At 41.8% G+C, this 14,184-nt stretch overlaps 1 protein-coding gene across 1 annotated transcript; it reads right to left on the bottom strand.

The window, feature by feature from the left end:
- Positions 1-332: 332 nt before the first annotated feature.
- Positions 333-14,066, bottom strand: DCTN5 (dynactin 5 (p25)). The gene is made up of 6 exons (XM_004692063.2): positions 13,924-14,066; positions 13,207-13,275; positions 9,823-9,941; positions 7,153-7,264; positions 4,433-4,535; positions 333-1,651 (listed from the first exon to the last, which is right to left on the bottom strand). The coding sequence occupies exons 1-6, from the start codon at positions 13,969-13,971 to the stop codon at positions 1,554-1,556; spliced, it is 549 nt and encodes a 182-aa protein (XP_004692120.1). The 5' UTR covers positions 13,972-14,066; the 3' UTR covers positions 333-1,553.
- Positions 14,067-14,184: the final 118 nt, after the last annotated feature.

Raw genomic sequence — 14,184 nt, forward strand, 5'->3', positions numbered from 1 at the left:
AGTCACCACTTCTGCGTTAGATTACTTGGCCAAGGTCATATACAGCCAGGAGGTGGCAGAACTTGAATTCCAACCCAACTCTTCCCATTCCACAGTCCACAGGCTTCTCCAGAGAGCATGTCTGCCTGGCAAGCCCCAAATCCCAGCCTCAATGTTCACTTGCTCATTCATTCCTGGTCCCCTTCCCAAAAGCAAAATGGCATAGTGACCTCAGGGACTCAAGAACCTTTTGTTCAAATGCAAGCCCCTCCCCTTACCATCTCTAGGACATTGTACAAGTTACTTCTACTTGTCTCAGTTTCCAGGTCTAGAAAACTGCACCTTCAAATGACTCATTTCATGTGTCAATCTTTTAATGTACAAACATTTTAAAATGACAGATCAGAAAGCAGTATTACATTGAACTAGGGAGATGATTACATGTTACTGTTTTTTTAAGACCCCCGGCAGGCTATTAAGTTAAGACAGCTCCTGCTAGATCTTAACTTTCAAAGCTGAACTATTTTACTCTAATCATGGCAGAACCAGAGCATTAAACAAGATCATCCTCCTCTTTTAAATCTTTCTAAACCAAGAGCAGAACCAGGAAGGACTGCACTGTTACCCAGAGCGGACAGTAAGAACATCACTGGCAATCTCACTCCTGGGGGCTCTGTGCCCACAAAATGATTTTGAAGGCTCCTTTATATTCATGTGACTGCGCCAAGTACAGATATTTTGATCTGAATTGTGAGGCTTATGCAGAACACTGAGTGGGCTGAAATGGCTGAGGCCAGGAACCAAGTATCAGCGAAGCAAGGTGCACAATGCTGACCCGAGTGCCCTGAAGCAGAGTGACTGCCATGCTAGTCCATCCCCTGGGAGACTCAAGCGTGAAGCTTTGCAAAAATAAAACCTGGGTGTTAAGAACCCCCTTTTTGTGAAAGGCAACAGCCCTACAATAGAATTCTAAAAAGCCTTCTATCAGTCACCCTGGGTTAAAATGACAGCTACGGTCATGTTAGGAAGAAGAGAAACACCAACCACCTCCCTTTCAAGTTTTAGTAGCCAAGGAATTTGGGCTCTGAAAAGACAAAAATGTTTGTTTTTCAAGCTTATGAGCAGCTGTACAACTGGCCAAATTGTTGGCATCAGGAAAACTGCCTGTGAGCCTGTGAGCAAGTTCACCGTGGTAGCTTCTGGCCACGAGCAGCACACCAGCTTCATAACCTCCGCCTCAGGTCAGCATACTCCCACTGTGCAGGCCTGTTCCAGGCAGAATCCAGACATCCACAAGTTCAAGGTGGGGGGGCGAGTGCTGTGAACTGATGATCCTCTGTTCCACGAATAATGGCTAATAGATAAGGTATAAGCACATCATTTGGAGACAATGCCCCCAGGCCTTCTGTTATTCAAGCCTCAGAGCCTGGAACGACTGGAAATTCGTTTTTTTTTTTTTTTTTAAAGGTGGAAGGTGTCAAAGACACAAGAGCCCTTTGGAACGTCTGACTGGCTTACTTTGTCCCCAAGTTCATCTTAGAGCTCATGTGAATTCAAGACATCAGGCAGAGATGTTAGACTTGTGTCAAGGGCAAAAACTTCTGGTAGTAGCTTTTAGTGACATCAATCATCAGCTCCTGGGTACATTCTGGGAGCTCCCCGGAGAAGAGTCCTGGGGAAAGAAAAACCATGTGCGGTCAGGAAGTCTGCAGCTCTGACTTCTGTCTAGGCACCCAGAGGGCCCTTGTCTCTAGTCACAAGTAAATGCTAGGTTTTCCACTTTCCGTGCTGGTAGTACTGACCATTATTGCCTAGCCAGAACTGTGTGTGTCGGGGGGAGAATCAACTAGTACAGCTCCCAAAATGGAGAAATATTTCCAGGCAAAAGAGGTCAGTACATTACTGCATGATCTGAAGGGTTAAGGGCCCCTGACTGATGGGAGGCTGTCCTGGACAAGGATTTGTCCATCGCCGGGATATCAGTGCGACACTTACTGGGTAAGCCAGAGTGACCACCCGTGAGGTAAGAAATTGCCCAACCACTCCCATAACAAAACTGAACGCGATGCCTAAACATGCTAGCTCTGGATAAAACATGATGGGAGCACAACAGAGATGTCCTGAGAAAAGAGGGGGTGATCAGATTTAAGAATATCTAGGAAAGAAACATTCTTGTATACTGTGGCAAGTGTACGCTTACCACCATCTTGAAAGGCAACTGAGGAATGTCTAGCAAAACTTCAGTAACTTCATACCTATGACATGATGATTCAACTCCTAAGAATTTATCCCCCAGAAAATCTTGCCCAACGCACAAAAACATGTACAAGAATGTTGATGCTGGAGTTTCTAACGGTGAAAAACTAGACACAACTTCTAATGACCTGTTAATACAAGGGAAGTGGTCATTCTGGCACATTTATACAATGAAAACACCTAACAATTAAAATGAACAAGGGTCATCTCTATGTAACTGACAAGAAAAGTGCCAGGATACATTGTTAGGAAAGCAAGTTCTCCGAGGGAGGTGTGAGCGCAAGGGGCTGTGGGGAAGGATCACCGGGGCCATGGAGGTGGGAGAACTATGGGGATGACACCCGAGGGGAGCAACCAAATACTACCCCACAACTGACAGAGATGTAAGAATATAAGCACACTAATTGAAAAAGAAAAGGAGAGCAAGTTTCTGAAGGGAACAGAGTGCCAGTTTCTATATCCACATTATTTACATGCATCCACACACACCTATATATCCCAAAACACACAAGCACACATACACTTGTAATTATATTGAAAGAAAGTAACAGGAATAGGAAAAAGTCTTAAAAAATACAAAGTTCTCATATATTACATGAGACATTTACAAACTAGCCCACATTAGCCCCAGATACAAGTTTGCTCTGCCCAGTGTTTAATCAATGCCAACATTTAAAAATTCAGATATTAATAAAAATGCCTATTTTCAGCCCTTCATGAATCACTAGTCTCAAGCAGCTACTGTGGGCTTTCACCCCAATCATTTCCAGGACCTGCCTGGCTCCTGCAACATCTGAGTTTTTAGCTTCCTAACCAGATCCCTTCTGGATGGTTTGCTGTTGAGCCCTCCAAAAACTGTCAGTTTTCCTGAAATCCTTCCTTAAAACTTCTTTAAAAGATGGAGCTTGTGAACGACGGGAAACAGAGGGTTAGAATTTACTTGTGAAACACATAAAATAAACATGGAAGTATCGTAAGGCAGTGCAGAAGTACAGCCTCTAGATAAAGGGCTTCACTGCTGTCGAGGCTCCCCTATGCACTCGGCGACACCTCGGACCTGCAGCAGGCCGTGGGGCACACCGCAGCGCCCCAGGTCGAAGGCGGCATGGGGGGCAAATTGATGATATGTGCTATCTGCCATGGGGGGCTTAACCGCATTTCCAATTACAGAAAAATTTCATCACTCAGATCCGTCAGATTCTTTAGGGAGGAAACTGGTCCTGTGCTGTTTCCTGCATCTCTGCATTTACAGCGGAGGAAAAAGAAACCTTTGTTTAGTAATTCTACGTTGGGTTCCCACTGTGAAAAGGTTTAACTGCTCTTGGAAAGTGCTAGGCCAGATCAGCCCGAGATTGTTTTAAATGACTGTCACACACACATTTGACTGTGAAACAGCAGACAAGCAAGAGAGTGAGGGGGCGGGGGTTGGGAGTGAGGTTTTCTTCTTCCTCCTGCTTTTCAGTGTTTCCCAAGCTTTTGAGGATAAGCATGCTACTTCTGTTTCTTCAAATGTTTTGTAAATTGGAACCCTGAGCTCCCTGGGGGCTTTACAGCAAGCATTCTGCCAGCCACGCCCAGACATGCATGCCCGCTCACTTCAGGGCTGCTAGAGCTGTCACTGATCTCCATTCAGGGTACATTAACTTTTGAGTTTGAGGATTTCTGGACAATATATGAAGGGGAAGTTCAAATCCCTTACCAACGTGCAGAGAAGACCACAGCTAAAAATTCTCTGGAGAGACTGTCTTTTTTTTTCTACCCAGAGCCCAGGCCAAGAGACATCTTTCTTTGAACTGTTCCTGTGCTACTGGTAAACTTGCTCTTTATCAATTTTCATTGAGGGGTCACCTTCAAGAGGCTCTCTCTACCATGTTTGAGTCCAAGATTTTATCTCATTTCCCCTACCAACCCTTGATACCCCAGGTTTGAGTATAAAACCCCAAATCACTCTATTGTGAAAATAGAATTAGCCTACTCATATTCATAGGGTGGGTTTAGTTTTCACTTTGCTTCTGACCCTTGATAATTTCCTGGCAAGCCCTAGTATGCATTTACAAAGATGCACATTATATGTTAATTGCATTTCTAGCAGGAGAATTTTTAAGTTAGTAGTCCAACATAATTAGTCAGAAATGGCATATGATACGTTTGTGATGGAAAATAAACATGAGTTTTAATAATCAACATCCACAGTTACCTGGGCAGCCTGAGAAGACAGTGAAGGGTGGGACCACGGTTTCTGGGGGTAACACTGTGTTGTCAAGGATTTTGCAACAATCTTTCAACACACACCTACGGCCCTGTAAATTAAAACTTTGTTAACCGGAGACAGGTAAAAAACAGGAATGAAAGCTGTCTATACTGCTATGTGAAAGGCTATATTATTTTCTCAACTCATATTATATAATAACATTGACAAGAGGCTTGTCATGGAGATGAAGGGGGAGGTGGACGGAGGAGGGTTGTATGCTAGGGACAGTTCAGACTGCCTTAGGCATTGCAGGCATGAAATCTGGTTGGGCTTCTAAGAGTTCTAATTTTCTAACTTGTTTTTTAATTTAGTAGACATCTGTTGTTTTGCTTCTCCAACATTCTCTCCTTTCTCTTGATAATAGAACCTGTATTTTTCTTGGGAATGACCACCAGCCCCCCTGAATCCATGTGCTTTCCTTCCCATCCCAAACCCCGAACTCCAAGTCTGGCCACAGCGACTGGTCAGGGAATCAGCCTACGAGCTCAATCAGCCTATGAGCTCACTGTCAGGGCACCTGCTATAACACTGGGAAGAGCTCTTTCCAATGGTGTTTCTGGAAGACAGGATGAAGTCTGAACCATCGTTTTTTTCCCTGACAGGAGCTGCCTGAGGGTCTCCCAGGGGAAAACTAAGAAGGAACAGACACTAATTCTCAAGAGCTCAGTTGAATTCCTGGAGCCATTTGTGCATGAAATTAGGATTCTGTCCTCTTGGTCTATACTAGACAATACATTCCATTTTACACTTAAGCTTGTGGTTTGGTTAATCTTCTGTCAATTCCAACTGGACCAGTCTTCACAAATTCATTTGGATATGAAGTTATTAGTTCCTTTGTTCTCCCACAGGCAAGGGGTGTTTTTGAAGCTTTAGGCTGAATCGTCATCTTGACCTCACCCACTGTCATCATTTTTCAATTCTGTCATCACCCACAGCATTTTGAACATAAGGAATTAGAGCTGGAAGATTCATCTACTTCATGCGCTAAAGGAAAGGAGAGGCTTCTGGTTAGAATTTAAAGCTGTGCCTCGTATTGCTGGCTGAGAAAATGGAAGTTTCAGTCTGTACAGACTGCATTCCATCACCAGGGCCCACACGCTCACTTGTGTTCTGAGCATATGGTCTGATAAGATACACGTGGCACTTCTAACAAATACTAAGCCAACCTGTCCAGATCTCAGATTTTACCCAAGAATATGAAAGACATTATAGCTTGGTTGTGTTCAAATTTCCTCCAATTATTAAAGACACAAATCATATATACCCTAGAAATTTCCAGATGAATTTTTGAAAAAGCTTATACCTCTAAAGTATTAATTTTTAAAGTGGCTAATTTGTCTCCATGGGGGTTAACTGCTTTGTAATATTAGGCAAAGCTTATTAGCTCAGAAGCAATTTATAACTACAGGTCTTCATTCCTTCTTGGAAAGTTCTCTTCCACGAATTACCTGCTACTAGCAGTTTCAAAATTATGGCAACTGACCAATTCTGGTGACTCCCAATTCACTGAAAGATGTCCTAAAATATTTATACCTTATAACCTAAGTTCTTTAGAACCAGACTGAGCACAGAGAAAGCAGCACATGCCATATCAAGGCATGGACATTCACAGACACGGACCTGTGCAGAAAGGGCCTGAACAGAACAGGGCTCAGTCTTTTCGCTGTGTGCCAAGTTACCACACAGCCTGCTACAACGGCTTCATCTGACAGTTGGCCATTCTGCCACTCCTATAAATGAGGCTTAACAGGGTTTCAGAGCAGTCTTGACTAAACATCAAGAAAATAAAAAATGCAGGTACTTCTTAAGCATGAATGAACTGGCAATAGCTGAGGAGATAAAAAGCTAAAAGTTCTTTATTTTTCCTGGATAACTTTCGAAAGAGGAGGCAAGAACGCCATGTTGCTAGTAGTATAGCTAGATATAGATCCTCATGGAAGTTATTTAGCATCTCTTAAGCATAGGTTTCATCATCTATGAGGCAGGATGTAAAACCAAACCTGCAAGATACAGCAGGATAAAGATAATAAACATAAAACTCATGGCACAAGCACAGTGCTTATTAATATTTTTCAGGTTTTCCTGAAAAATCTGGGCAATTCTGATTAATACCCATACCTTCACATATCCACAGAGAAGTCAGACTACCAAACAGGTTGTAACAGAAAGGACCTGTTTTTTATGGGGATAGCTGGATTTTAAAAGCGCTCCTGCTAGATCTGACATTGTAGAATTCTAAAAGAATTCTTCTCAATCTCCTCACCCCCTCTAAACTGTCAGATGTTAGACATAAGACAACAGATAAGCCATGCAGTGGCATGACAACGCCTACCACTTGGGTCTCACATTCTAGCTCTCCCATTATTAGCCTTGTCAAATCTAATATCTTAGGCCTTCAATCTTTTGATATCAGTCCTGGATACTAAGTACCTGCAGATTAAAGGAAATAATCGAGGTAAGGGGCTTAACATCATAGGGAAGAGGTGTGATAAAGGTTAGCCATGTTTTGAATGTCTAGAACTCCAAACACAACAATAAGTTTGGCAAGCCAGTAGGCCGGACACTACTTCTGCCCTGCTTGGTCACAGAAGTAGAAACCTACTGATATAAAAGATGGGAGTGAGTAGGAAATTATGGCTGGTTGGCCAGTCAAGTCAAATACTCACAATCACACAGTTCTTGCCAACATGAACATAAGAGCCAATCTGAGCTGCGTTGACCACACAATCTTCCTCAATAAAGACATGGTCCCCAATATGTAAAGGAAAGAATGCGACACTAGAAAAGGAAAAGAAGATGAACAAAGAAAAAAGGTCAAGGTGGTATACTTTTGGTCAAGTTTATAGAACTATAGATCTATAAAATGTAATCTCAATTTCATCATTTTTGTCCCTGGAAAGGAAAGAATCCTAACGCTAGAGGAATTCCATATGTTGATGACGATAGATGTGACAATTAGCTCAAAGTCAGAAATATTAGGGAAAAGGAAAAAAAAAGAAATACTAGAGAAAAGAAATGTGCAAGGAAAGTGTAAGGCACAAGAAGCAAGACATTCAAAGCTAAGAGCTGGTGCCAAATAAAAGTGAATGAATGTTTGCTCCTTCCTGTTTCCTTTGAAAATGCCCCCAGGTTACATTTTCAGGAATCTGCTTTACCATGTTTTAGGGGAATGACATCAGGGCTCATGTGATATAATTTCTAACACCCAATACTTTAAGATTTATTTATTTATATGTATAAGAACTGGAGTATAGGCCAGAAGTGAAGGTGGTGAGAGGATTCACCAGAGACAGAGTGGGGAGCAGACTGACTGAAATACACTGCTGAGGGGAGCAGAGGGTGAGACAGGAGAGGTCTGCTGTGCATGTGGTTAGCTCCCTGGCTGGGGATCGAACTGCCGCAGTGGCTGCGGATGGCTTTATAGTGCTGTGCTTTAACCCCTGTGCCAGCAGGGAGGGCCCTAGCACCCCATATTCTTAGAATTCAAGTGTTCACTGATTTTACTGTGCGCCTTTTGTATGCCAGATTCTATGCCAGGACCTGGGGACATAAGAAAAGCAAAAGGGATACAACCCTGCACTAAGCAAAAGGGGTACAACCCTGCACTAAGCAAAAGGGGTACAACCCTACACTAAGCAAAAGGGGTACAACCCTGACCGTGAGCAGCTTATACTCGAGAGAGAGTAAAGATTTTCTAAGCAGTTACTCACCACTATGACAGTGAGACAAAGGAGAAATACTGAATTATGAGAATTCATAACACAGAGATTTTTTGGAGATTAAGATTTCATAAAAGCTTAACTGTAATGTGCCAAGTCAAGACTTGCAACAGGAGTCAGCAACTTTCTCAGACTTCTGACATTATTCCTATTCTCCTGGACTCTTTACATGCCACTGACAGTGTTCTGGGCTCACACTCAGTATCCTGGGAGTCAGAATATTTAAACTGCAACTAATATTCACTAGCTCTGTCCAGTCCTGTGTTCTATCTTTTCATGAACATTTTGTTCAGAGAGGACCAGCCTTTATGGGCCTATAATTTAAACTTTCCTTAATCTAGTCATATTTTTAGTTTTAACCATGGGTTGCAATAGATTACATGCTACACAAGTTGGCAGTAAGACTGGCAGTTTGTCAATATTAAGTTAAATATTCCAAACTTTAAACTATTATCTGGTACTAGGATATCCATATTCACCTTCTATTTATGTGTTTTTGTATGCTTTAATATTTCTGTATTTCTCACACAGACTATGCTTATTATAATCTCCTTTAATATCCAATAAATCCCTATTTCATTCTTTTACTTTTTATTATTTTTATTTTTTTTTACAGATTTATTTATTTATGCATACAAGAACTGGGGTACAGGCCAGAGGTGTGGGGGGTGAGAGGATCCACCAGAGACAGAGTAGGGAACAGAACAGGTAGACTGACTGAACTACGCTGCTGAGGGAAGCAGTGGGAGAGACAAGAGAGGTCTGCCACGCCTTGTGGGTCAGGTCCCTGGCCAGGGATTGAATTCATGCAACAGTGGCTAGCTACAGTTTGATAGCACTGAGACTTTAATCCCTGTGCCATCAGGGAGGTCTCAACCCTACTTCATTCTTGCCATTTCTCCTGGTCCATATCCAGTCTAACAATGCTTTTATTAGAAGGTAAAGTCAACTCTAGTAGAGATCAGCCCCTCTATGAAATCACAAAAGTGTACTATAAGGTTTCCTGGTTTCCTTCTAAGAGCCTTCTAAGCTAATGAGTGAATGTTTTCATGTGAATGATTTACAGTGACCTCTCGCTTCAATTCCTGTGTGTAGTGAAAAGCCTGGAGCCCAACGCCATTAAAGAAAATGTAGGATTATTCCTGCATATTATTCTAGGTATAGCTATTCTGAGTTAGTTTCTCATCTTTCTGTTCCCCCTTAATCATGTCCATAACCTGTGAAAGGAAGATTAAGCCAATCGAAAGAAAGGAGAGGGAAGTAGTAATGCAGACAGGAGAGATAAGAAAAAGTATCATCTCAGAGACAGGCATGGTTGTCTTGATAATTGACTAACTGTCTGGGTCTGACTCTTTTTTCTACCATTAGGTCCCCTGGAATATGTCTACATCTGTGAACCAGTTGTTTTTGCCAACTTAAGTGGATTCTCTTTCTGGCAACCAATCATCAACTCAATGAGCTAACCATGCCCAAAGCTGGGATCATTATGGGGAATTCTTACTCAGTGTCCTAGACCACAGCATAGAGCTGCTCCTTATACCACAACTCAACACATTAATAACACCACCAGCAGCAGTTACTTGTGCAAGAGTGAAACAAAGTAATTACTTTACATACCCTTTGCTGAATTTCTTGAATGGCGGCCTTATGACACTCCGACTTTTCACCACACAATGACGCCCGACTCTTACATTTGCCAGATCCCCTCGGATAATACAGTCATTCATCACAATGGTCTGTAAAACAAAACACATTTTAAAAAATGACCAACAGAGACTAAAACTTAATAAAAAAAGATTAAGTAACAAACACGGATTATGCTGAGCTTTATTGAGTCACGTGTTCTGTCAAACAGAATAACCTGGACGGTAAAGAGAACTGCCCAGCTGTAATATCTACAGCTACATGTCCCCAGCCCATCACAGGCCTGGCACTCACGGAATAAATACACAGTTTCAAGAGCACCTGTGCAGATGCAGTTTATGTACTTTCTCAGATTCATTTGATTCCCAAAGCCTTGCCTGCTTACCCAAAGAGTCCTAATAGCTCCTGCCTGGCTAATCTCCTAATACAACTATCTCTAACTTCCTGTTCCCAAAGGTGGGCCCACTGATGTTCTAGTTCCTCTCCCAATTTCTGGGCTCAGGTTAAGTGCTACACCACTGGGCATGATATCCAGCTTTCCCAGAGACTGCCTGGAGAGGTGGAATAACAGTCCAGAAGTTTGGGAGAACTAATACCCCATACTTGGTAAGGAGCAAGCTTCTTGAAATGTTTGGTGAATAAATGAATAAAGGGGGAGAGGGAGTGACTTGGGCTGGGGTTGTAGCTAGAAAAAGAAAAGTAAGCCAGAAACAGGATCATGAGGAATTATGTGTGCTGAGAGCAGAAACTTAAAACATTTTTCTCCTGGAAGATACTGAAATCAATATATATAGATAGATAGATATTGAAATCAATATAGATAGATAGACAGATTTATTATATCTCTATATATTATATAATGGTTTATTTTTATATCATTTTGTGTCTTTTCCCATCTCAGTTGTAATCCCCATGGGCTTCCCATCACCAAATCACCCGTTTGCCATCACCACAGTCCAGTACACTGCCCTCACCCCCCCATTTTTAATCCCTCAATGGGAAATTTTAACTGAGGTTTAACACAACTTAATCTTCATTAGAACTATTACTCTGGAGTCTGGGAGGAGGCAGGTAAAACAGAAGGGGAAGTGGGCTCTTAGAAGACTACAGTAGTTTTCGTTAAAAATAGTCAAAGGACCTAATCTCAGGCAACACCTATACATGAGAGAGAAATGAACAGAAGACAGAGGAAGATGTCACATCTTCAGATCTAACTACTGATTTAGAGGAAGAAAAGGGGGATAAAGACCACATTAAACATCTGGTTATAGGGCCTCCCTGGTGGCACAACTTAAAGAGCAGCACTAAGAAGCTAGCCACAGGCACTGTAGCATGAATTTGATCCCCAGCCAGGGAGGTGACCCACATAGCACAGCAGACCTCTCCTGCCCAGCCCACTGCTCCCCTCAGCAATGTACTTTGTCAACCTGCCTGTTCTGCTCACTGCCCCCCCATCTCTGGCCTGTACCCCAGATCTAAATTAGTAAATAAATTGTAAAAAATAAAAATTAAAAAATAAACAACTGCCTATAAATAAAGTAAGTCAAAATCAGAAATTTTAAGCTTCTATGGGGCAAATCAGCTGGGTTCCTCAACTTAATAAGTAGCAAGGAGAAAGGAAAAGACAGGATGGGGAAAGAGAACTATTACAGATGAAAAGAGACTTTAGATACCTGTCAACTAAACACAACATACTTGACCTTATTGGATCTTATCAGAATAAACCATTTGCAAAAAAAAAAAATCATTCAATGGGACAATAGTGCTTGAACAACTGGATTTCTACATTCAAACAATTAATTAGAACATATACATCATCCCATAAACAAACTTTAATTTCAAGTGATCAATGGCCTAAATACAAATATTAAAATCTTAAAATTTCTAGAAGGATACATAGGAAAAAATCTTCATGCCTTTTGGTTTGACAATGGTTTCTTAGACAGGAGACCAATAACTTGAGCAAGAAAAGAAACAACAAACTGGACTTCATCAAAATTTTAAAAATCTGTGTATCAAGATGCATTATTAAGAAAGTGAAAGAACAATCTACAGGATGGAAAAATAGTTGCAATCATGTAGCTGATAAAAATCTAATGTCCAGAATATGTAAAGAACTCCTACAATTCAACAACAAAAAGACAACAATGTAAAAATAGACAAAGGACTGAACAGACATTTCAGCAAAAAAGATATCCAAATGGCCAAAAAGCACATTAAAAGGTATTCGTCATTATTAGTCACTAGGGAAATACAAATCAAAATTATAAGGAGATACCTTTACAAAAAGTGGAAAACAACAAGTGATGGCAAAGAAGTTGAGAAATTGGTAATCTCTCCACATGTGGTGGGAATGTAAAAGGCGAACCTCTTGTGGAAAACAGTCTGGCTATTCACAAAACCACAGAACTAACAGATGACCCAGCAATCCCGTCTCTAGGTAAAACCACATAAGAACCCCAAACAGGGACTCAAACAGATATTGCATGCAATGTTCAGTGCAGCATTACTCCCCATAGCGGAAAGGTGAAAACAATTCAACAAATCAACAGAAGGGCAGACAAAATGTGTACAAATACAAACACTAGAATAGCATTCTGCCATGAAAAGTAATATAATTTTCTGATCTGTGCTACAACTTGGATGAACCTTGAAAATATTATGGAAAGTGAAATAAAACCAAAAAAGAACAAATATTACCTCATTCCATTTATATGACATATCTAAAATAGATAAATTCACAGGGACAGAAAGAAGACTGAGGTTGGGGGGGAGAAGGAAATAAGTTATTCTTTGATGGGTACAGAGTTTCTGTTAGGGTGGTGAGAAATTTTAGAAATAAATGTGGTATTGTAAATGTAATTAATACCAATGATTTAAACAGTTAAAACGGCTAAAAATGGCATATTTTGTCTTATATACTTTACCACCATAAAGTCAAATCTTGACTACAAAAATCACAAATATTTTGGAATTAGCTCAAGGAATTTTTCTTTAAAGATTTATTTATTTATGCATACAAGAACTGGGGTGTATGCCTGAAAATTATAGTATTACTACTTTAGTTTCTACCCAAAATATTTTATTGCCTGTTCTACCTCCAATAGGTTAGGTACAGTGATATTATATGGTAATCTCAGAGCTATGTGTCACTGTACCTTTTTCCTTGGTATAAAGGAAAAGGGATTTTCATTGCCTCTTTTTACAGGGGTATTTTCATTGCCCAAATTGGCTTTCTTGAATACAAAAAGGGTAAGAGAATTTAAAGTGTATAGCAGGGACACAGGGCAGTTTTATCTGCCTTGCTAATTAGTAGATGGAAACCAAAGACATTCTGGAGCGGGCTTTGTCCCTTACCTTGCCATTGAGAACGATGTTCTGACTGCCACACAACACTGACTGCCGGCTCACTTTGTTCCCAGACGCCTGAAAGGAAACAGCAGAGAACTAGAGTGAGTGCGTTCTAGCTGACAGTTTCCATCGAGCTTATATTGGCGAGAAAAGGACTTGAAATGGGGGGGTAGCTTGTCATGAACGGAGTCCAGGATTAAAAAAGCAAAGGTGCGTTAGGAAACCAGGGATTTAAGAAGTAGGTACAGAATCCGGACAGTTCTACTTTGGTTTTCCCTGCCTATAACGAGGGCAGCGATTGCAGCAATAGCATATAATAGAGTTATGAGAATTGGACGAAAAACAAAATAATAACGGTGACAGTGGGTGGTTACCCATTTCAGGCATTTCACCGCGTCAGGTACTGACTGTAAAGATGCACAGTCTTTAACATACAGTAATGCTTACAAAAACCTTCGTTCAGAAAATAGCTTAAAAGGGTCCTTAACTTGGACTGGACAGAAGGCTGGATATCCTGCTTTCTGGAAGGCGTTTTGCCTCTGTGAGGAAATCATGAATCAATAAAAAAGCCTAAACGGGCCTAGCAAGGACAAAACACCGAAGTCAGACCACACACGCCCGTACTCATCACAGGGACCCGGGGTGGGGCAGGCGCTGGGTGCGGCGCCGCCGCAGGGGGACGCAGGCTTGGGGCGGGGAGGACAGACGACTGGACACACGCACCGTCTCGATGTACTCCGACTTGTTGTAGAGCAGCTCGCCCAACTCCATGGTCACCAGCTCTTGCCGCAGCTCTTACTCCCGTCAACCTGTCAGACAGTCCCGGCGGCTGGGACTCCGGCTACTTCCGGCTGCTCCTTCACTTCCGTTCTGGGAGGCCTCTGGCCCCATCCACAGCTCGGCACTCCGCTAGACGGCCCCGCTCCTTTGCTCGGCAGTCTCCAGCTGCGCGTGCGCAGTCCGAACTCTGGCTGTAGTTGGCGG

This window comes from Condylura cristata, unplaced genomic scaffold (genome assembly GCF_000260355.1).
Source record: "Condylura cristata isolate star-nosed mole 26May11 unplaced genomic scaffold, ConCri1.0 scaffold00032, whole genome shotgun sequence".
In the NCBI taxonomy this organism is placed as follows: domain Eukaryota; kingdom Metazoa; phylum Chordata; class Mammalia; order Eulipotyphla; family Talpidae; genus Condylura; species Condylura cristata.

Bases quoted from the DNA above. Each gene is read 5' to 3' on its own strand.
- DCTN5 (XM_004692063.2), bottom strand. From the start codon at position 13,971: ATGGAGTTGGGCGAGCTGCTCTACAACAAGTCGGAGTACATCGAGACG. The intron at 9,942-13,206 runs GTAAGGGACAAA...TTTGTTTTACAG, and splicing joins ACATCGTTCTCAATGGCAAG to ACCATTGTGATGAATGACTG. The intron at 7,265-9,822 runs GTATGTAAAGTA...TTCCTTTTCTAG, and splicing joins TTCAAGAAATTCAGCAAAGG to TGTCGCATTCTTTCCTTTAC.